The sequence below is a fragment of the Gopherus flavomarginatus genome, chromosome 5 (genome assembly GCF_025201925.1).
Source record: "Gopherus flavomarginatus isolate rGopFla2 chromosome 5, rGopFla2.mat.asm, whole genome shotgun sequence".
NCBI classification, from domain to species: domain Eukaryota; kingdom Metazoa; phylum Chordata; order Testudines; family Testudinidae; genus Gopherus; species Gopherus flavomarginatus.
Window position 1 is genome coordinate 870836 of NC_066621.1, and position 23130 is coordinate 893965.

Sequence of the window (23130 nt, forward strand, 5' to 3'; positions counted from 1 at the left end):
CCCAGCCTCCCTTCCCCCAAACGGATGGACGAAGCAGCGCCAGCGATGGAGACCCCCGACCCCCTTCTCCCCGCTGCCTGGGGATGCGGCCAGTTAGAAGCTGGGATTTTGGGGCCTGCAGGAGAACAGAGAAGAAAGGAATGAAGAAGGGGGTGAAAAGGTGCGAGGCCGCTGGGAACTGATTCCTCATTGATCCTATTTACAACCCCGCATCAGCCAACGAGGGAGATGGGCAGGCGGTGTCTGACCGGGGAACGATAGAGGAAGACGGGCCTCGGGCTGGTCACGTTTCGGTGGCAAGGAAGGACAGACTGAGAAAGACCCTAAGAAGGAGTGGGGAGGGAACCGGCCCAGATGACAACCCCAGCCTGGCACCAAGTGACTTCAGACTGTTACAGACCTAACCTCGTGGGGAAGGGGCTGGTTCTGGGGGGCAGGGGAATGCCCTCAGCCAAGCCCCACCTTCTAGGTCCAAGCTTTTGCACGCTATCCACTGGGTAATGGGGTGGGGGCGGGGACAGTACAATTGGGGGGGGGGCGCTGAAGGGGCTTGTGTTTTGATGTTGACATGCCAGTATTATACATGCATGTTTTTATATACTCTATTGTCGGGGGGTGGGATGGGGAAGTCACTCCCAGATGGGCCCTGGAGGTGGCTGGGGGGGTTCAATATTTGGGGGGGTCACATTAAAAAAAAGCATTTGTTTAAAGGGAAAGGGAGAAATTAGGCCATTTAGGGGGGCCCTTCTACTCCAGGAGGTGTCAGGGCCCAGCTGGACCCACAGCAGGAACCACTGGCTGAGGAGGGGAGGGGAATACGCCCCCCCCCTTAAATCCTCCTGCGACATCTCGTACGCGGGGGTTGTTGAATGGCCCCACATCCATTACTGGGGGGGTTACATAGTGGGTTTTAACCCCACCTGGGAAATAACTCCCAGCCCCTGACTGCCAGAGAGCCCCCAAGCCGGGATGAATGAGCCCCCGGCCCAGCGCCCCCGGGGCGGTTTGGAGCGATTCAGATGCATGAGAAACCAATAAACTCGGATGCATGAGAGCGGGTCCATGTGTCTGTCTGCGGCCGGCCAGAGGGTCCCCATAGCCAGCACCCCACCCCCCTGCAGAGAGACCCCATCCTACCACCAGGCATGGGATCCCCCATAACCAGCCCCCCGCCCCCCAGAGAGACCCCATCCTACCACCAGGCCTGGGTCCCCCATAACCAGCTCCCCTCCCCCCAGAGAAACCCCATCCTAGCACCAGGCCTGGGATCCCCCATAACCAACCCCCCATAACCAACCCCCCTGCCCCACCCCAGAGAAACCCCATCCTAGCACCAGGCCTGGGATCCCCCATAACCAACCCCCCGGCCCCACACCAGAGAAGCCCCATCCTAGCACCAGGCCTGGGATCCCCCATAACCAGCCCACCTGCTCCACCCCAGAGTGGCCATGTCCTGGCACTGGACCAGGGGTCCCTGTGTGGCCAGTTGAAAGGAGAGGCTGGGATTGATGGGCTACTCTTTATTGTAGCTGGGACTCCTCCCCACAGTGGGTTTAGTTACCCCTCATGCCCCAGGGGTGGGGGGTAGGGGGCTGAGGTCCAGCAGCGTCTAACATCCACCACACACATGGAAACTAGGTCACAGGAAAGTGGCCATTGCACGAGGGGAACAGTACCGTGCTCCCCTGGGTGCAGGGAGGTCAGGCATGATGACACCCCCATGAGACCCCCACACACCAGGGGCAGTGAGGAGTCTGCGCTCAGGGGAGAACAGGCAGGGAAAAAAACATGGCCGCCCTCACGCCAAGCTAGGGAGCATAAAGCCTTGTGGGAAGGAAAAAAAGAGCCAGGGGGGATCTGGCAAGGTGACCCCTCCCCGATAGCCATCCCCCCCCACAGTGATTGCCCCAAGGGCAAAGCATCAGGGGAACAGGAGGAGGAACCAATATGGCTTCCACGGGAGTGCAAAGCATGATGGGACATGGATCAGGAGCCTTGTAAACAATCCCAAACACCAGCCCTCAGGTGCCACCTGGGAGCACAAAGCATTTTGGGAAATTCGGGGGGGGGTCAGGTATAAATACAGCCACTGCCCAAACAAGTGCAAAGCGTCATGGGAAACCAAGGGAGCTGAAATAAGCCACAGCAGCATTGTGGGAAACAATGGGAGGCAGAAGTGACATCTGCCCCCCAATCAATGCCCAGGGCCCGCTGCAAAGCAGTGTGGGAAGTGGACATGGGGATAAATATGGCCCCTGCTCAGTTAATCCGGCCCCCCACCTCCCCAGAGGGCACAAAGCATGGGGGGAGAGGGGGACAGAGGCTACAAGTTTGGCAGCACTTCCGCGCCCCTCTGCAAAGCACTGTGGGAAACATGTGCCACTGCCAAAAGCACACAACACTGCGATTGGTGGGTTTCTAGCCAATGGAGGGGAGCCCCACCCCAGGGAGGAGGGGCTGGTCCCGTCAGGACTGGGGGGGGTGGGTTTGTCTCTGCCAGCCTCCCCCTCCCTCACTGCTACTTCTTCTTGGCCCGCTCGGCCATGTCCAGGGCGGCCATACCGCAGGAGGCAGAGACGAGGTGCACGAGGCTGATGAGGGACTTGAGGGCAGCGATGGGGGTCGAGACCCAGAGGATGAGACGGAAAAGACCCAGGCGTCCGGGGACCACTGAGCGGGGAGGGGAGAGAGTTACACACAGCCCAGGCGCTGCCCCTCACTCCCGCCCCGCAGCTCCTGCCCCCCCAGCCCTGCCCCACCCTCAGCTCTGCCGGTGCCCCTCACTCCCGCCCCGCAGCTCCTGCCCCCCCAGCCCTGCCCCACCCCCAGCTCTGCCGGTGCCCCTCACTCCCGCCCCACAGCCCCTGCCAGTCCAGCCCTGCCCCCCCCAGCCCTGCCAGTGCCCCTCACTCCCGCCCTGCAGCCCCTGCCCCCCCAGCCCTGCCAGTGCCCCTCACTCCCGACCCGCAGCCCCTGCTAACCCACCCCTGCCACCCCCCCAAGCTCCGCTGGTGCCCCTCACTCCTGCCCCGCAGCCCCCATACACCCACCTGCAGGCCCCTCCGTGAAGTGCAGCAGGTACAGCATGCAGTAGAAGAGCTCGTTCCCTGCACACATGAGGAAGAGGACGGGCTGGGGAACGGGAGGAAGCAGAGTCAGAGCAGCCTGTGGAACTCCCTGCCACAGGATCGAACCGACAGCTCCAGTTTCAAGGGATTCAAGGGGCCGGGCAAGTTGGCTAAGCATTGTGGGATGTGGGGGAAGGCCAGGGGGTCCTTTGGAATAAATATCACTGCCTCTGAATCCCCCTTCCCACCCCAGAGCTTGAAGAGGACAAAGCATTGTGGGAAAGGGAGGCATTATGGGAAACATGTCAAGCAGCAAGGAGACACAGCCGTGCCTGGTGGGTGTCGAGAAGGGGGGCCCGTGACTCAGGAAGTGACCGGAGCAGGGGGGCAGTGAGGGGCCCCGGGGTGTCACTCACCCGCGAGGTGTAATATACCCGCAGCACCGGATTCCCCGTCAGGTCGATGCTCTTGTGACTGTCGCTGCCCCGAACCACAGAGCTGGGGAGAGGCGGGAACATCAGCAGGGGGTGGGGTGGGGGACAAAGCCCGCCCCAGCCCCACCCCCAGGGTGTCCCCCAAGCCCCGCCCCCAGCCCCCACCCACCTGTGCAGGTGCAGCCAGTGGCTGGCGATGTCCAGGGTCATGCTGAGCTGGTAGAGGAGGGCGCGGGGCGGGTCCAGCAGCGCCAGGTTCACCAGCAGGCACATGGTGGCGCAGCGATCGGTCAGCATATCCAGCATGGCACCGAACCGGGTCCCTGCCGCCGGGGGGGAGGGGTGAGAGCTGCAGCCCCACCCACAGAGCCCCCCCTTCCCCAGCCCCATGCCTGCAGTGGGGGACAGAGCATCGGGTGTGGGGGCCCTACCTTGGTTGAGGGCCCGGGCCGCGTGGCCGTCAAACGCGTCCAGCAGGCCGCTGAGCAGGTAGGAGGCGGCGGCCGGGCCGGGGTCGCTCGGCATGAAATAAAAGGCAACGAAGAGGAGAAGGACCCGGGCATAGCCTGCAGGGGGCAAGAGAGACACGGTGCTCCTCAATCCCGACCCGCAGCCCCCCACCAGCTCCGCCCTGGGCTCCCCTGTGCGGGGGGCACTGGGATCATCTGGGCTGAGCCCCGACCCGAGAACCCCCCAGCTGGGCTGAGCTGCCAGGCTGGAGAATCCCCGTCAGCTCTGCCTGGGTCATATTTGCAGCCTCTTTCCAGGTGGGATTGTCCAGCCACTATGGGGTGTCAGACCTTCTTCAGCAGGAGCGACAAGCCGGGGTGATGATCTGTTCCCCACGGAGGTGCTGCCCAGCCGGGCCCCACTCTCCCGGAGCCGGCCCTGCGTTAAGCCGACCAGCTGGAGCTCCTGGAGTCTCTCGCTCGAGGGCAGGTTCTGAGCCTTTCTTCCTCCCCGGGGCTCTTCTCTGACCCCTCCAATGGCTCAACGTCCTCCTGGAGCTGCAGGCACCAGAGCCGGCCCTGGGATCCCAGCCGTGGCCGCCCCAGGGCCGAATCGTGAGGGAAAATCCCCTCTGCTGCTCCGCAAGATCCCCCATTTGCACAGCCCTTTCGGCCCCAGCACTGCACTGACAGCTCCTGTTCCACTGATTATTCCCCCCCCCACCACCACTCGCTGAAAGTCCCTGCGTCCCCGGGCAGAGCCCCCCAGCCAGTAAGTGCAGCTGGCCCTCGTCCCGCCCAGGGACCGGCATATATGTGTAGCTGGATTCAAACACACCGTGTCTGCTTGTGCCCGTTTACCCAGCACCCCGCTGGCTCTACCAGTGACCTCTTCTCCATGCCCCCCCTCACTCCCCAGGTCTGGGGCTGCTGCAAACTTCACCAGAGGGGACGACAACCCAGGCGGAGCCAGCCAGACAAGGCATCACTAAGACACTATTGTGAATCTGGGCCCTGCCGCACCCCTCCTTCCTTCCTGGGATGGGGGTGGGTGGGAAGGGGCTGCATGGCCCTCAGCATTCTTCTGTCCTGGTCCGGCCACGTACTGCAGCTTCCCAGGGGCAGGAAGGAGGAGTGTTTGCCTCCTTCTCATGCCTCCCACCTCAGCCACCGCTGGAGCTGGGATGCTGCACGGCTGGTGAGTCAAGCCCTGAGCCAGTCCCCACGGGGCCATCACTCGAGGCGTCGACTCCAAAGGGCAGAGTTAAACTGCATTAAGCCCCAGTGTGGATGCTCTCGCTCAGAATTAAGTTGGCTTTGCTTAATTCACTGGGGAAGCGGAACTGAATTAAGGGCACCGTGGTGCCGACTGAGGGCGTTCACACTGGGGTTTGTAGGGGTCAGTGCCTCTACTCCTGCTTGACAGCGGCGGTGAATTCGGATGGACTCTCCCCAACGGCCCCATGCGAACAAACCTCACATCTGAAAGCAGCTGGATGGTGCGAGGGACGCCCTGGGTACAGCAGCATGAGGGGGCCCATCTCAACCCCCGCCGGACGGGAGAAACCCAAAGGTGTAACAGGGATACTGGGCATGGGTGGCTACCAGCTGCCTGTGCGTGGTGAGTGGAGAAGGGGCAGCCAGGTGCTGCAGAGAGGGGGCCACCATCGAGGCCATGGGCCAGGGAAGCCTCCAGGCACGGGGCTGGATCCATCCATGCTGGAGGGGATGGTGCAGGGTGGCAGAGTTTAAGGAGCGTGTGACCCGCTGGCACCCCAATATTCACCACTATCGTGTCCTGAGGATATGGTCTGTACAAAGTGAGTCTTGTGAGGTGTCCTTCTAAAAGTCTTGATGTGCTAGACAGGAATCTCTCACTGGACAGTACGCGCTGTCGTCATGTTGGAAGTTACGAAGTTTGGCTTCACGTGTGCTACTGAAACACGCTGTGAGATTACAAACACCCACCAGCCGCCTTTCAGGTAAAAGAGTGAAAAGGCCAAACCATGTTAGTGGCTCACTGAGGAAACGCACCCAAGCACCAGGGTTATCCCAGGAACCGTGTACAAGAGAAACCTCTCCACGGCAGCCCAACCAAGGGGAACTATCTGAGCCAGGGCATAGCACAGCTTTCCAGGGAGGGGGGAGAAGATAGAAAACAGGGGACAGTGACATCCTGGGGGTTCTTCACTCCCCCACCACCACCACACTGGAAACACCTGAGGAATAAAGACTGAGCAGGGGGAAAGTGATGGTCCAGGCTACAGGGATTTTAGCCTGTGTATGAAAACCTGGGAAAGCCAAGGCAACTTGTGCCTTAAGAATCTGCCAGCCTGTTTGTCACTCAGGGTGAGAATTCACTAATTCATCTCCTACTTATCTAGAGTGTTAAACTCAGTTTGTGGTTTTCTTTATTTACTGCTAATCTGCTTTGATCTCTTTGCTCTCACTTATAATCACTTAAAAACAATCTTTTGTAGCTAATAAACTTATTTGATGTTTAGTCCAAGCCAGTGTCCGTTTGACTAAGGTGTCGGGCGAAAATCTCAGCTTGGTTCCCACAAGTGTGCATGGCCCTGGTCACATTGAGGGCACAGCGGACGGGGCGTTAAACCCATATACGGACCCGATTTGAGCAGGGCAGGACGTACTGCTCTAGGAGGCTACATACAGAACGTGCGTTTGACTGCAGCTGCGTTGTCCCGACCTGTGTGATGCTGAGGTGCAGGCTGGGGGCTTCTGCAGCTTGTCACAAGAGCATGTGAGGCAGCCCAGGCTGATGGGTCAGAGGGCTCAGTGGTCACCCAGTTCCAAGTGGTGCCCCGGGGAAAACCCATGACACCGGGGACCCGCCAAGAAAGCTCAGGGCCACTGGTTCCTGGGATGGCACCACCCCCCAGCAGCCAGGGCAGAACAGGGCAGCATGAATGGGACAGGGGCCTGCCCCCTGGGGTGCACCAACTCTGACCCAGCTCTGAGGATCCCCCCAGCTCCCCTCACTCACCAATGAGGTTCGGAACGAAGAGGAAGATGTTTTCGTCCTTCATCATCTCTGTGGGTGTGGTGACTGCTGCCTTCCCCTCAGCAAGCCCTGGGGTCCCCACAGCCAATGCACCAGCCTTGCCCCCCTGCACCAGCCCTGGGGTCCCGACAGCCAATGCACCAGCCTTGCCCCCCACCAGCCCTGGGGTCCCTCCCAGCCAATGCACCAGCCCTGCCCCCCTGCACCAGCCCTGGGGTCCCCGCAGCCAATGCACCAGCCTTGCCCCCCACCAGCCCTGGGGTCCCTCCCAGCCAATGCACCAGCCCTGCCCCCTTGCACCAGCCCTGGAGTCCCCACAGCCAATGCACCAGCCCTGCCCCCTTGCACCAGCCCTGGGGTCCCCGCAGCCAATGCACCAGCCTTGCCCCCCACCAGCCCTGGAGTCCCCACAGCCAATGCACCAGCCTTGCCCCCCTGCACCAGCCCTGGGGTCCCTCCCAGCCAATGCACCAGCCCTGCCGCAGCGCTGAGCGGGAAGAACAAATGGCCGCTGCCCCTTTAAGATCCCCGGGACTCTTACCCCTCCCCCACCCTTGTTGGGCTGTACCAAGCTGTTCTGCGGGGGAGGACGGGGGCAGAGACTCGGGTAACGGGGGCAGGGGGATAGTGAGCCCCATTAGGGAGGAACCATTTCATCTCAGGGGGTTCCCGCCTCCTCTCACGGACGGGAAGGGTGTCATACTCCAGCCCCCAATTGGTTCAGTCCGGGATGTTCCATTCCCCCACCCCTTGCTGTGGCAGGGTTGGCATGGCTCAGGTTCAGCCATAGAGCACCCGGCGGGCTGCGGGCTAGAGTGTCCCCATCCGGCAAAGGACGCCATATTGGTTAATAGTCGCCAGTTCCGGTTCCTGCAAGCAAGTCATGTGACATTCAGTTACCGAATTGGAGCACAGACGCACGAAGGGTCGCTATCAACGACCTTCCCACAATCCCCTGGGACTGACACGGCCCCTTTCCCACAATCCCTTGCGGCGGGTAAAGCCCATTTCCCACAATCCCCTGGGGAAGGCAAGGCCATTTCCCAGAATGCGCCAGGTCTGGCATGGCTGACTTCCCAGAATGCCCTCGGGCTGGGCCGGACTCTGGCAGCCTGGCCAAGGTCCGGCTGAGCGGGCTCGGGGCGTCTCCCCCCACGCTCCACCCCAGAGCCGGCTGCATTCCAGGGGAGCCAGACGGAGCTCACAGTCCCTGCGCAGGGTCCGGCTGAGCGGGCTCGGGGCGTCTCCCCCCACGCTCCACCCCAGAGCTGGCTGCATTTCAGGGGACCCAGACGGAGCTCACAGTCCCTGCGCAGGGTCCGGCTGAGCGGGATCGGGGGCGTCTCCCCCCACGCTCCACCCCAGAGCTGGCTGCATTTCAGGGGAGCCAGACGGAGCCCACAGTCCCTGCGCAGGGTCCGGCTGAGCGGGATCGGGGGCGTCTCCCCCCACGCTCCACCCCAGAGCTGGCTGCATTTCAGGGGACCCAGACGGAGCTCACAGTCCCTGCGCAGGGTCCGGCTGAGCGGGATCGGGGGCGTCTCACCCCACGCTCCACCCCAGAGCCGGCTGCATTCCAGGGGAGCCAGACGGAGCTCACAGTCCCTGCACGGGGTCCAGCTGAGCGGACTCGGGGGGTGTCTCCCCCCACGCTCCACCCCAGAGCCGGCTGCATTTCAGGGTAGCCAGACGGAGCCCACAGTCCCTGCACGGGGTCCGGCTGAGCGGGCTCGGGGGCGTCTCCCCCCACGCTCCACCCCAGAGCCGGCTGCATTCCAGGGGAGCCAGACGGAGCCCACAGTCCCTGCACGGGGTCCGGCTGAGCGGGCTCGGGGGCGTCTCCCCCCACGCTCCACCCCAGAGCCGGCTGCATTCCAGGGGAGCCAGACAGAGCTCACAGTCCCTGCGCAGGGTCCGGCTGAGCGGGCTCGGGGTGTCTCCCCCCACGCTCCACCCCAGAGCTGGCTGCATTCCAGGGGAGCCAGACGGAGCTCACAGTCCCTGCACGGGGTCCTGCTGAGCGGGCTCGGGGTGTCTCCCCCCACGCTCCACCCCAGAGCCGGCTGCATTCCAGGGGAGGACAGACGGAGCTCACAGTGCCTGCGCAGGGTCCGGCTGAGCGGGATCGGGGGCGTCTCCCCCCACGCTCCACCCCAGAGCCGGCTGCATTTCAGGGGAGCCAGACGGAGCTCACAATCCCTGCGCAGGGTCCGGCTGAACGGGCTCGGGGTGTCTCCCCCCACGCTCCACCCCAGAGCCGGCTGCATTCCAGGGGAGCCAGACGGAGCTCACAGTCCCTGCACGGGGTCCGGCTGAGCGGACTCGGGGGGTGTCTCCCCCCACGCTCCACCCCAGAGCCGGCTGCATTCCAGGGTAGCCAGACGGAGCCCACAGTCCCTGCTCAGGGTCCGGCTGAGCGGTCTCGGGGTGTCTCCCCCCACGCTCCACCCCAGAGCCGGCTGCATTCCAGGGGAGCCAGACAGAGCTCACAGTGCCTGCGCAGGGTCCGGCTGAGCGGGATCGGGGGCGTCTCACCCCACGCTCCACCCCAGAGCCGGCTGCATTCCAGGGGAGCCAGACGGAGCTCACAGTCCCTGCACGGGGTCCAGCTGAGCGGACTCGGGGGGTGTCTCCCCCCACGCTCCACCCCAGAGCCGGCTGCATTCCAGGGTAGCCAGACGGAGCCCACAGTCCCTGCGCAGGGTCCGGCTGAGCGGGCTCGGGGGGTGTCTCCCCCCACGCTCCACCCCAGAGCCGGCTGCATTTCAGGGGAGCCAGACGGAGCTCACAGTGCCTGCGCAGGGTCCGGCTGAGCGGGATCGGGGGCGTCTCACCCCACGCTCCACCCCAGAGCCGGCTGCATTCCAGGGGAGCCAGACGGAGCTCACAGTCCCTGCACGGGGTCCGGCTGAGCGGACTCGGGGGGTGTCTCCCCCCACGCTCCACCCCAGAGCCGGCTGCATTCCAGGGTAGCCAGACGGAGCCCACAGTCCCTGCTCAGGGTCCGGCTGAGCGGTCTCGGGGCGTCTCCCCCCACGCTCCACCCCAGAGCCGGCTGCATTCCAGGGGAGCCAGACAGAGCTCACAGTGCCTGCGCAGGGTCCGGCTGAGCGGGATCGGGGGCGTCTCACCCCACGCTCCACCCCAGAGCCGGCTGCATTCCAGGGGAGCCAGACGGAGCTCACAGTCCCTGCACGGGGTCCAGCTGAGCGGACTCGGGGGGTGTCTCCCCCCACGCTCCACCCCAGAGCCGGCTGCATTCCAGGGTAGCCAGACGGAGCCCACAGTCCCTGCGCAGGGTCCGGCTGAGCGGGCTCGGGGGGTGTCTCCCCCCACGCTCCACCCCAGAGCCGGCTGCATTTCAGGGGAGCCAGACGGAGCTCACAGTCCCTGCTCAGGGTCCGGCTGAGCGGGCTCGGGGGGTGTCTACCCCCCACGCTCCACCCCAGAGCCGGCTGCATTCCAGAGGAGCCAGACGGAGCCCACAATCCCTGCTCAGGGTCCGGCTGAGCGGGCTCGGGGGGTGTCTCCCCCCACGCTCCACCCCAGAGCCGGCTGCATTTCAGGGGAGCCAGACGGAGCTCACAGTCCCTGCTCAGGGTCCGGCTGAGCGGGCTCGGGGGGTGTCTCCCCCCACGCTCCACCCCAGAGCCGGCTGCATTTCAGGGGAGCCAGACGGAGCTCACAGTCCTTGTGCAGGGTCCGGCTGAGCAGGCTCGGGGCGTCTCCCCCCACGCTCCACCCCAGAGCCGGCTGCATTCCAGGGGAGCCAGACGGAGCTCACAGTCCCTGCGCAGGGTCCGGCTGAGCAGGCTCGGGGGCGTCTCCCCCCACGCTCTACCCCAGAGCCGGCTGCATTTCAGGGGAGCCAGACGGAGCTCACAGTCCCTGCGCGGGGTCCGGCTGAGCGGGCTCGGGGCGTCTCCCCCCACGCTCCACCCCAGAGCCGGCTGCATTCCAGGGTAGCCAGACGGAGCCCACAGTCCCTGCACGGGGTCCGGCTGAGCGGGCTCGGGGGCGTCTCCCCCCACGCTCCACCCCAGAGCCGGCTGCATTCCAGGGGAGCCAGACGGAGCTCACAGTCCCTGCACGGGGTCCAGCTGAGCGGACTCGGGGGGCGTCTCCCCCCACGCTCCACCCCAGAGCCGGCTGCATTCCAGGGGAGCCAGACGGAGCTCACAGTCCCTGCGCAGGGTCCGGCTGAGCGGACTCGGGGCGTCTCCCCCCCACGCTCCACCCCAGAGCTGGCTGCATTCCAGGGGAGCCAGACGGAGCTCACAGTCCCTGCACGGGGTCCTGCTGAGCGGGCTCGGGGTGTCTCCCCCCACGCTCCACCCCAGAGCCGGCTGCATTCCAGGGGAGCCAGACGGAGCTCACAGTGCCTGCGCAGGGTCCGGCTGAGCGGGATCGGGGGCGTCTCCCCCCACGCTCCACCCCAGAGCCGGCTGCATTTCAGGGGAGCCAGACGGAGCTCACAATCCCTGCGCAGGGTCCGGCTGAACGGGCTCGGGGGGTGTCTCCCCCCACGCTCCACCCCAGAGCCGGCTGCATTCCAGGGGAGCCAGACGGAGCTCACAGTCCCTGCACGGGGTCCGGCTGAGCGGACTCGGGGGGTGTCTCCCCCCACGCTCCACCCCAGAGCCGGCTGCATTCCAGGGGAGCCAGACGGAGCCCACAGTCCCTGCTCAGGGTCCGGCTGAGCGGTCTCGGGGCGTCTCCCCCCACGCTCCACCCCAGAGCCGGCTGCATTCCAGGGGAGCCAGACAGAGCTCACAGTGCCTGCGCAGGGTCCAGCTGAGCGGGATCGGGGGCGTCTCACCCCACGCTCCACCCCAGAGCCGGCTGCATTCCAGGGGAGCCAGACGGAGCTCACAGTCCCTGCACGGGGTCCAGCTGAGCGGACTCGGGGGGTGTCTCCCCCCACGCTCCACCCCAGAGCCGGCTGCATTCCAGGGTAGCCAGACGGAGCCCACAGTCCCTGCGCAGGGTCCGGCTGAGCGGGCTCGGGGGGTGTCTCCCCCCCACGCTCCACCCCAGAGCCGGCTGCATTTCAGGGGAGCCAGATGGAGCTCACAGTCCCTGCGCAGGGTCCGGCTGAGCGGGATCGGGGGCGTCTCCCCCCACGCTCCACCCCAGAGCCGGCTGCATTCCAGGGGAGCCAGACAGAGCTCACAGTCCCTGCTCAGGGTCCGGCTGAGCGGGCTCGGGGGGTGTCTACCCCCCACGCTCCACCCCAGAGCCGGCTGCATTCCAGAGGAGCCAGACAGAGCCCACAGTCCCTGCTCAGGGTCCGGCTGAGCGGGCTCGGGGGGTGTCTCCCCCCACGCTCCACCCCAGAGCCGGCTGCATTTCAGGGGAGCCAGACGGAGCTCACAGTCCCTGCTCAGGGTCCGGCTGAGCGGGCTCGGGGGGTGTCTCCCCCCACGCTCCACCCCAGAGCCGGCTGCATTTCAGGGGAGCCAGACGGAGCTCACAGTCCTTGTGCAGGGTCCGCCTGAGCAGGCTCGGGGCGTCTCCCCCCACGCTCCACCCCAGAGCCGGCTGCATTCCAGGGGAGCCAGACGGAGCTCACAGTCCCTGCGCAGGGTCCGGCTGAACGGGCTCGGGGGGTGTCTCCCCCCACGATCCACCCCAGAGCTGGCTGCATTTCAGGGGAGCCAGACGGAGCTCACAGTCCCTGCGCAGGGTCCGGCTGAGCAGGCTCGGGGGCGTCTCCCCCCACGCTCCACCCCAGAGCCGGCTGCATTTCAGGGGAGCCAGACGGAGCTCACAGTCCCTGCGCGGGGTCCGGCTGAGCGGGCTCGGGGCGTCTCCCCCCACGCTCCACCCCAGAGCCGGCTGCATTCCAGGGGAGCCAGACGGAGATCACAGTCCCTGCACGGGGTCCGGCTGAGCAGGCTCGGGGGCGTCTCCCTCCACGCTCCACCCCAGAGCCGGCTGCATTCCAGGGGAGCCAGACGGAGATCACAGTCCCTGCACGGGGTCCGGCTGAGCAGGCTCGGGGGCGTCTCCCTCCACGCTCCACCCCAGAGCCGGCTGCATTCCAGGGGAGCCAGACGGAGCCCACAGTCCCTGCGCAGGGTCCGGCTGAACGGGCTCGGGGGGCGTCTCACCCCACGCTCCACCCCAGAGCCGGCTGCATTTCAGGGGAGCCAGACGGGAGCTCACAGTCCCTGCACAGGGTCTGGCTGAGCGGGCTCGGGGGGTGTCTCCCCTCACTGCATTGCAGAGCTGGCTGCATTTCAGGGAAGCCAGACAGAGCTCACAGTCCGTGGGCAGGGTCTGGCTGAGCGGACTCAGGGGGTATCTCCCCCCACGCTGCACCCCAGAGTCAGCTGCATTTCAGAGGAACCGGCCAGACGGAGTTGGGGGTGGATTTGAGACCCGTGTTTATTACGATCTTGGCCTGTGTCGGGGAAGTGGGGGACACGGGGCAGGGCTAGGCGGTGTCCTTGGCCACGTTCTCCGATTGGTCAGTGTCGCTGTTTGAATTCTCGCAGGGAGGCTGGTCTCGACGGGTTACTTTGCTCAGGAATTTGCCGGGCCCCCCTTGGCGAGAGGGGCAGTGGATCAGGGGCTGTGGGGCAGACAGGGAAGGGGTGAGAACAGAGAGCCCCATGCCAAGGCCAGGCCCTGCTCCTGCCCACTAGCCCCTCCCACTTTCCCTCCCCCTTGCTCATAGCCACGCCCACACCCCTATGCCCCCCCTCTTCTGCCTTAGCCCCATCACAACTCAATATCCTTCCCACTTCCCCACTAACCCCTCCCACTTCCTCACTATGCCCGCCCATGGCTGACTAGCCCCACCCACTCCCCTTTAGCTCCGCCCACGCCCCCTGTGCCGGTGGGGCTGCGGGGGTTACCTGGATGGTGCTGAGCTCCTGCTCGGAGACCAGGGGGGACAGAGCCTCCAGGCTGCGGGTCGGGGCGCGCCGGGGGGAGCGGCGCCGCTGGGTCACAAGGGCCCCCCCCATCTGCTCCTCCAGCCGCACGGCCTCCACCTGGGAGGGGAGAGGGGGAAGGTAGCGCGGGAGCTAGCGGGGCGGCTTTCAGCCCCCCCACTAGAAAAAGAGTCCCAGCGCCACTGGGGGGGGGCTGGTACCTGTCTGTGGCGGGAGGGGTCACGTCCCCGGACCCGCAGCGACCTCCCCTCCTCCTCGGTGATCGCCTCGTCCTGCGCCCAGACGGGACAGTGAGGGGCACGGTCGGCTGCCCCCGGCACCCTCCCCTCCCGGCCACCCCTCCCTCCACCTTCGCCCCCTCCCTTCCCCCGGCACCCCTCCCTCCACCTTCGCCCCTCCCCTCCCCCAGCACCCCTTCCTCCAACATCGCCCCCTCCCCTCCCCCAGCAACCCTCCCCTCCCCTGGCACCCCTCCCTCCACCTTCGCCCCCTCCCTTCCCCCAGCACCCCTCCCTCCAACGTCGCCCCCTCCCCTGCCCTGGCACCCTCCCCTCCCCCAGCACCCCTTCCTCCAATGTCGCCCCCTCCCCTGCCCCCAGCACCCCTCCCTCCACCTTCGCCCCCTCCCCACCCACAGCAACCCTCCCCTCCCCCGGCACCCCTCCCTCCACCTTCGCCCCCTCCCCTGCCCCCAGCACCCCTCTCTCCAACATCGCCCCCTCCCCTGCCCCCGGCACCCCTCCCCTCCCCGGCACCCCTCCCTCCACCTTCGCCCCCTCCCCTCCCCCAGCACCCTTCCTCCAATGTTGCCCCCTTCTCTGCCCCGAGCACCCCTCCCTCCACCGTCTCCCCCTCCCCTGCCCCCGGCACCCCTCCCTCCAATGTTGCCCCCTCCCCTGCCCCCAGCACCCCTCTCTCCAACGTCGTCCCCTTCCCTGCCCCCAGAACCCTCCCCTGCCCCCATCCCCCCTCCCCTGTCCCCCGTTCCCTGCCCCCGGGACCATCCCCTGCCCCTGGCATCTCTCCCTCCAACATCGCCACCTCGCCTGCCCCCGGCACCCTCCCCTCCCCCAGCACCCCTTCCTCCAACGTCGCCCCCTCCCCTGCCCCCAGCACCCCTTCCTCCAGCATCGCCCCCTCCCCTCTCCCAGCACCCCTCCTCTGCCCCCAGCACCCCTTCCTCCAACGTCGCCCCCTCCCCTGCCCCCAGCACCCCTCCCTCCAACGTCGCCCCCTCCCCTGCCCCCGGCACCCCTCCCTCCACCGTCGCCCCCTCCTCTGCCCCTGGAACCCTCCCCTGCCCCCGTCCCCCCTCCCTTTCCCTCCCCTGTCCCCCTTTCCCTGCCCCTGGCACCCTCCCCTGCCCGCATCCCTCCTCCTCTGCACCTGGCACCCCTCCCCTCCCTTCCTCTGTCCCCCCTCCCCTGCCCCCGGCACCCTCCCCTGCCCCCAGCACCCCTCCCTCCAACGTTGCCCCCTCCCCTGCCCCCAGCACCTCTCCCTCCAACATTGCCACCTCGCCTGTCCCTGGCACCCCTCCCCTCCCAGGGCACCCCTTCCTCCAACGTCGCCCCCTCCCCTGCCCCCACAACCCTCCCCTGTCCCCCCTTCCCTGCCCCTGGCACCCCTTCCTCCAACGTCGCCCCCTCTCCTGCCCCCCGGAACCCTTCCCTGGCACCCCTCCGTCCAATGTTGCCCTGTCCCCTGCCCTTGGCACCCTCCCCTGCCCCCAGCGATCCCCTCATAACCCCTCGTACACACCTTCCCAGGACCCCCAAAACCCCTCCTTCCCATCCACCCCTTCAGCCCACCGACCCCCCCCGCACCCCGCAGTCTGGTGCAGGGCATCGGTCACTCACTGTCTCCCTGGCACAGGGGGATCCCTGTGGCCCGGACGCCTGGGTCCTGCACAGGGTGCTGTCATGGGCGCAGCCTGAACTGGAAGGAATGGGGGTGTGACGGGGGGAGGGGTTCCCCCTCCCTAAGCACCTCCTGCTCCCAGACCACCCACCCTCAGGACACCCCCTCGCACTCACAGGCTGTGGCAGTCGGGGCTGGGTGCCTGCTGGCTTGGGGGGGCCCCTGTGTTCTGGAAGACGGGGTGCAGCAGGGCTGGAATGAAGAAGTGGGGAGCCTGAAGGGGGACATGGTTGGGGAAGGGACAAGGAGGTGGGGTTAGGGGGTGGGGAGCTAGAGGGCAGGACCCCTGTGCACAGTGTAGGATTGGGAGGATGGTGGGTTCAGGAGGGCCTCCTGGGGAGAGGGGATCTGGGGGGTTGGGGGTCTAAGGAAGCATCTGAAGAGTGGGGAGCAGTGTCTGGGTGGGGGATGCTGAGGGGCTCCGGGGAGTAGGGGATGGCGGGGGGCTCCAGGGAGTAGGGGACAGTCAGGGGTTTCTGGGAGTGGGGGACAGTGGGGGGCTTCGGGAAGTTGGGGATGGGGGGCTCCAGGGAGTAGGGGGCAGTAGGGGGCTCTGGGGAGTAGGAGATGGTGGGAGTGGGGGGCTGCAGGGAGTGGGGGCTCTGGGGAGTAGGGAACGGTGGGGGTGGGGGGCTCCAGAGAGTGGGGAGCAGTGGGGGGCTCTGGGGAGTAGGGGAAGGTGGGGTGGGAGTTCCAGGGAGAAGGGGATGGTGGGAGTGGGAGGCTCTGGGGAGTGGGGGGTAGTAGGGGGCTCTGGGGAGTAGAGAATGGTGGGGGTGGGGGGCAGTAGGGGGCTCCGTGGAGCAGAGGATGGTGGGGGGCTCTGGGGGGGCTCACTGCTCTCGGCCCGGTGCAGCGTCGCTGTGAACTCCTCATAGGCCAGGAGGGGCCGGGCCAAGCACTGGAAGAGCCCTCGATAGTCCGGCTGTGGCAGAGAGCCCAGCAGCCCATCTCCCAGGCGTCGGGCCTGCAGGTAGCTCTGCTTGGAGAGAGACAGCACCTCCCCCCCGGGCCAGCGCCTGCCCCGCATGGAAACAGGCCAGCTAGGGGGAGGAGGGTGCTCAGAGCCTGGACACCCCTTTAGGCACCCCCCGACACCTCCAGACACCTGCCCAATGGATCCCCTTAGGGACACCATGAGCACATCCCCTATAGACACCTCTATACATTCCCCCGGACACTGACACAACCACATACCTCCGTATAAACACCCCTATACACATGCCCTATAGACACCCCTATGGTAATACCTATATACACCTCTATACATTCCCCTGGACACCGACACAACCACATACCTCCGTATAAACACCCCCATACACATCCCTTAGAGACACCCCTATGGTAATACCTATAGCCACCTCTATACATCCCCCTGGACACCGACACAACCACATACCTCCATATAAACACCCCTATACACATGCCCTACAGACACCCCTATGGTAATACCTATAGACACTTCTATACATCCCCCTGGACACCGACACAACCACATACCTCCGTATAAACACCCCCGTACACATCCCCTAAAGACACCCCTAGGGTAATACCTATAGACACCTCTATACATTCCCCCGGACACCGACACAACCACATACCTCCGTATAAACACCCCTATACACATCCCCTACAGACACTCCTATGGTAATACCTATAGACACCTCTATACATCCCCCTGGACACCGACACAACCACATACCTCCGTATAAACACCCCCGTACACATCCCCTAGACACATCCCTATGGTAATACCTATAGGCACCTCTATACATTCCCCCGGACACCGACACCACCACATACCTCCGTATAAGCACCCCCGTACACATCCCCTAGAGACACCCCTATGGTAATACCTATAGACACCTCTATACATTCCCCCGGACACCGACACAACCACATACCTCCGTATAAGCACCTCTATACACATCCCCTAGAGACACCCCTATGGTAATACCTATAGACACCTCTATACATTCCCCCGGACACCGACACAACCACATACCTCCGTATAAACACCCCCATACACATCCCTTAGAGACACCCCTATGGTAATACCTATATACACCTCTATACATTCCCCCGGACACCGACACAACCACATACCTCTGTATAAACACCCCTATACACATCCCCTATAGACATCCCTAAAGCCTCCCATAGAGCTCACCTATAGACATGGCTCCATAGAAACATAGACACCTCCTGGACAGCCGAGACACTCCCCATGCCCCCAAGGCACCTTGAAACACAGCGCGCAAGCACCCCCAGTGGAACCCTCCAGACAGGCCTAGACTCCGCAACCCCAACACCCCCTAACTGCCACCACTATCCCCCCATCAGCTCCTAGTCCCTGGAGTAGTAGGAAGAGATTGGGCTGGGGAATGGGACTCAGGCATCCGGGCAGGTACCTGGGCAGATTTCTGGGCCTCTTCGGCCCTGTGCACCAGCCTGGCGGTGCTGGCCAGGGTGCTCACCAGCAGTTCGGCCCTCTCTGCTGACATAGCGAGGGGGGCGCCCTGCGGGGTGCAAGGGGGAGGGGAGTGGGGAGGGTCAGTGTCTGCCCCCTGCTCCATGGGCCTAGAGCCAATAACCTGGGTGAGAGAGAGAGAGATGGGGGAGCTGGGGGAGTGGATGGGGGGTCAGGCCCTGGGTGGGGTGGAGAATCTGGGGCAGGAAGGGGGGATGAGATGGGGGGGTCCCAATGCAGGTGGAGGGGCAGAGCCAGGGACTAGGGTTATCGAGCACACAGGGCTGGGGGTGGGGTAAGGGGACTGTGGGGGGGGGCGCATGGAGGGAAGAGGGGTGGAGGAAGGGGACTCTGGGGGCACATGGAGGGAGGAGGGGTGAGGGAAGAGGGCTCTGGGGCACGCAGGTGGGAGGAGGGGTGAGGGAAGAGGCTCTAGGGGGTGCATGGAGGGAGGAGGGGTGGGGGAAGGGGCTCTGGAGGAATAGGGTGGGAAGAGAGGGTTCTGGGGGGCACAGATGGGGAGGAGGGGTGGGGGAAGAGGCTCTGGGGGTGCATGGAGGGAGGAGGGGTGGGGTAAGGGGTCTCGAGGGCGCATGCAGGGAGGAGGGGTGGGGGAAGGGGGCTCGGGGGGATCCATGGAGGGAGGAGGGGTGGGGGAAGGGGACTCAGGGGGTGCATGGAGGGAGGAGGGGTGCGGTAAGGGAGCTCGGGGGGATTCATGGAGGGAGGAGGGGTGGGGGAAGGGGACTCAGGGGGTGCATGGAGGGAGGAGGGGTGGGGTAAGAGGGCTCGGGGTGATCCATGGAGGGAGGAGGGCTGGGGGAAGGGGACTCGGGGGGCGCATGGAGGGAGGAGGGGTGCGGTAAGGGGGCTCGGGGGGATCCATGGAGGGAGGTGGGGTGGGGGAAGGGGACTCGGGGGGTGCATGGAGGGAGGAGGGGTGCGGTAAGGGAGCTCGGGGGGATTCATGGAGGGAGGAGGGGTGGGGGAAGGGGACTCAGGGGGTGCATGGAGGGAGGAGGGGTGGGGTAAGGGGGCTCGGGGGGATCCATGGAAGGAGGAGGGCTGGGGGAAGGGGACTCGGGGGGCGCATGGAGGGAGGAGGGGTGCGGTAAGGGGGCTCGGGGGGATCCATGGAGGGAGGTGGGGTGGGGGAAGGGGACTCGGGGGGCGCATGGAGGGAGGAGGGTTGGGGTAAGGGGGCTCGGGGGGATCCATGGAGGGAGGAGGGGTGAGGTAAAGGGGCTCAGGGGGCGCATGGAGGGAGGAGGGGTGGGGTAAGGGGTCTCAGGGGGCGCATGGAGGGAGATGGGGTAGGGTAAGGGGTCTCGGGAGTGCATGGAGGGAGGAGGGGTAGGGTAAGGGGGCTCGGGGGGATCCATGGAGGGAGGAGGGGTGGGGGAAGGGGACTCGGCGGGCACATGGAGGGAGGAGGGGTGGGGTAAGGGGGCTCGGGGGGATCCATGGAGGGAGGAGGGGTGGGGTAAGGGAGCTCGGGGGGTGCATGAAGGGAAGTGGGGTAGGGAAGGTGGGCTCTGGGTGGTGCAGTGTGGGAGGAGGGGTGGGGGAAGGGGGCTCGGGAGGATCCATGGAGGGAGGAGGGGTGGGGTAAGGGGGGTCGGGGGGTACATGAAGGGAAGTGGGGTAGGGAAGGGGGGTTCTGGGGGGCTCATGGAGGGAGGCGGGATGGGGGAAGCGGGCTCGGGGGGATCTATGGAGGGAGGAGGGGTGAGGGAAGGCGGCTCGGGGGGCACATGGAGGGAGGAGGGGTGGGGGAAGGGGGTTTGGGGACGCCTGGAGGGAGGAGGGGTGGGGGAAGGGGCTCGGGGGATCCATAGAGGGAGGAGGGGTGGGGTAAGGGGTCTCGGGGGGCGCACGGAGGGAAGTGGGGATCGGGAAAGGGGGCTCTAGCGGGTGCATGGAGGGAGGATTGGGGGGGGAAGGAGGTTCGGGGGGATCTATGGAGGGAGGTGGGGTGGGGTATGGGGGCTCGGAGGGTGAGTGGAGGGAAGTGGGGTAGGGAAGGGGGGCTCTGAAGGGCGCATGGAGGGAGGAGGGGTGGTGTATGGAGGCTCGGGGGGATCCATGGAGGGAGGAGGGGTGGGGTAAGGGGGCTCGGGGGGCGCATGGAGGGAAGTGGGGTAGGGTAGGGGGGTTCGGGGGGTGCAGGGTGGGAGGAGAGGTGGGGGAAGGGGGCTCGGGGGGATTCATGGAGAGAGGAGGGGTGGGGTAAGAGGGCTCGGGGGGGCGACTGGAGGGAAGTGGGGTAGGGAAGCGGGGCTCTGGGGGGCGCATGGAGGGAGGAGGCATGGGGGAAGGGGGCTAGGAGGATCCATGGCGGGAGGAGGCGTGGGGTAAAGGGTCTCAGGGGGCTCATGGAGGGAAGTGGGGTAGGGTAGAGGGGTTCGGGGGGGTGCAGGGTGGGAGGAGAGGTGGGGGAAGGGGGCTCAGGGGGATCCATGGAGGGAGGAGGGGTGGGGTAAAGGGGCTCAGGGGGCGCATGGAGGGAGGAGGGGTGGGGTAAGGGAGTTTGGCGGCGCCTGGAGGGAGGAGGGGTGGGGGAAAGGGGCTTGGGGGGATCCATGGAGGGAGGAGGGGTGGGGTAAGGGGGCTCGGGGGGCGCATGGAGGGAAGTGGGGTAGGGTAGGGGAGTTCGGGGGGGTGCAGGGTGGGAGGAGAGGTGGGGGAAGGGGGCTCGGGGGGATCCATGGAGGGAGGAGGGGTGCGGTAAGGGGGGCTCGGGGGGCGAGTGGAGGGAAGTGGGGTAGGGAAGGGGGGCTCTGGGGGGCGCATGGAGGGAGGAAGGATGGGGGAAGGGGGCTAGGGGGAATCCATGGAGGGAGGAGGGTTGGGGGAAGGGGGCTCGGGGGGCACATGGAGGGAAGCGGGATGGGGGAAGGGGGCTAGGGGGAATCTATGGAGGGAGGAGGGGTGGGGGAAGGGGGCTCGGGGGCACATGAAGGGAGGCGGGATGGGGGAAAGGGGCTCGGGGGGATCCATGGAGGGAGGAGGGGTGGGGGAAGGGGGCTCGGGGGGCGAGTGGAGGGAAGTGGGGTAGGGAAGGGGGGCTCTGGGGGGGCGCATGGAGGGAGGAGGGGTGGGGGGAAGGGGGCTCGGGGAGCACATGGAGGGAGAAGGGGTGGGGGAAGGGGGCTCGGGGGGCGAGTGGAGGGAGGAGGGGTGGGGGAAAGGGGCTCGGGGGGATCCATGGAGGGAGGAGGGGTGGGGGAAGGGGTCTCGGGGGGCGCATGGAGGGAGGAGGGGTGGGGGATGGGGCTTTGTGGGGATCCATGGAGGGAGGAGGGGTGGGGTAAGGGGTCTCAGGGGGCGCATGGAGCGAAGTGGGGTAGGGTAGGGGGGTTCGGAGGGGTGCAGGGTGGGAGGAGAGGTGGGGGAAGGGGGCTCAGGGGGATCCATGGAGGGAGGAAGGGTGGGGTAAAGGGGTTCGAGGGGCGAGTGGAGGGAAGTGAGGTAGGGAAGAGGGGTTCTGGGGGGCGCATGGAGGGAGGAGGAATGGGGGAAGGGGGCTAGGGGGATCCATGGAGGGAGGAGGGGTGGGGGAAGGGGGCTCGGGGGGCACATGGAGGGAGGAGGGGTGGGGGATGGGGCTTTGTGGGGATCCATGGAGGGAGGAGGGGTGGAGTAAGGGGTCTCAGGGGGCGCATGGAGGGAGGAGGGGTGGGGGAAGGTGGCTCGGGGGCACATGGCGGGAGGTGGGGTGGGGGAAAGGGGCTCGGGGGATCCATGGAGGGAGGAGGGGTGGGGGAAGGGGTTTTCGGGGGGCGCATGGGGGGAGGTGGGGTGAGGGAAGGGGGCTCGGGGGGATCCATGGAGGGAGGAGGGGTGGGGGATGGGGCTTTGTGGGGTGCAAGGTGGGAGGAGGGGTGGGGGACGGGGCTCTGGGGGGTGCAGGGTCTGGGGTAGGGGACTCCGTGGGGGTAGGATCCCAGCAGGATCGGGTCTGGATCTGCCCCTCCCCCCCACGAACCCCTTCTTGGGATGCTGCACAAGCTGGTACCCAACTGCTGGGGAGGCTGTTGCTATGGCAACTGTGTGGGGCGGGGGATCGCCTAGAGGCTGGTTGCTAGGAGACGGGGCTCTAGTCATTGCAGCTGCTGGGGCGGGGTCATGGGATTCCCAGCCGCAGCCTTCTTAATTATTAAGTAATTAATGCAGATATAATCCACTATTTAACATAAGATGCAAGATGCAGCTGTTTATACAGGGTGGTTTACCGGGGCTGTTTATAGGGGAGCCCTCTCTCCCGGAGCTGCGACCCATCCCCTCTGGGGCGGGGAGGGGCTGGGTACACGGGGACCCCTCCTCTGGCACTGGGACACGTCCCCTCTGGGGCGGGGGGGGGCTGGGCACACGGGGACCCCTCCCCTGGCACTGGGACACGTCCCCTCTGGGGCGGGGGGGGGGCTGGGCACACGAGGACCCCTCCCCTGGCACTGGGACACGTCCCCTCTGGGGCGAGGGGGCGGCTGGGCACACGGGGACCCCTCGCCTGGCACTGGGACACATCCCCTCTGGTGCGAGGGGGCTGGGCACATGGGGACCCCTTGCCTGGTGCCAAGATGCAGCCCCTCTGGGGTGGGGTGTTATGAGGGCAGCTGGGATCTGTACCCCGAGCTGGGCAGACACCCCAGCCCCCTCTGCCGGCTTTAACTCCACGCCTACCTGTGTCAAACGCTGCATAACCTCCCCCAGGCTGGAACTGACATAGCTGCCTCTATGGCTCAGACACGGGCTCGTGAGACGCTGGGGTCTGCCAGCCCCCCCCCTTTGCTGTCCCTGATCTGAGAACCCAGGAGTCCTGGCTCCCAGCCCCCTACTCTGACCCACCAGCCCATACTCCCCTC

General features: G+C 65.9%; 1 protein-coding gene and 1 long non-coding RNA gene across 2 annotated transcripts; both read right to left on the bottom strand.

Annotated features, from left to right (window-relative positions):
• Positions 1 to 2307: 2307 nt before the first annotated feature.
• CDIPT (CDP-diacylglycerol--inositol 3-phosphatidyltransferase) lies at positions 2308 to 7734 on the bottom strand. Its single transcript, XM_050952418.1, has 6 exons — positions 6956 to 7734; positions 3934 to 4068; positions 3672 to 3825; positions 3485 to 3566; positions 3051 to 3132; positions 2308 to 2670 (listed from the first exon to the last, which is right to left on the bottom strand). Exons 1-6 carry the CDS (start codon positions 6999 to 7001, stop codon positions 2519 to 2521), a joined length of 651 nt encoding a protein of 216 aa, XP_050808375.1. The 5' UTR covers positions 7002 to 7734; the 3' UTR covers positions 2308 to 2518.
• A 9200-nt stretch (positions 7735 to 16934) lies between these two features.
• Positions 16935 to 18287, bottom strand: LOC127050869 (uncharacterized). The gene is made up of 3 exons (XR_007774331.1): positions 17599 to 18287; positions 17296 to 17396; positions 16935 to 16992 (listed from the first exon to the last, which is right to left on the bottom strand). It is a non-coding gene; the product is annotated as an uncharacterized LOC127050869 (long non-coding RNA).
• Positions 18288 to 23130: the final 4843 nt, after the last annotated feature.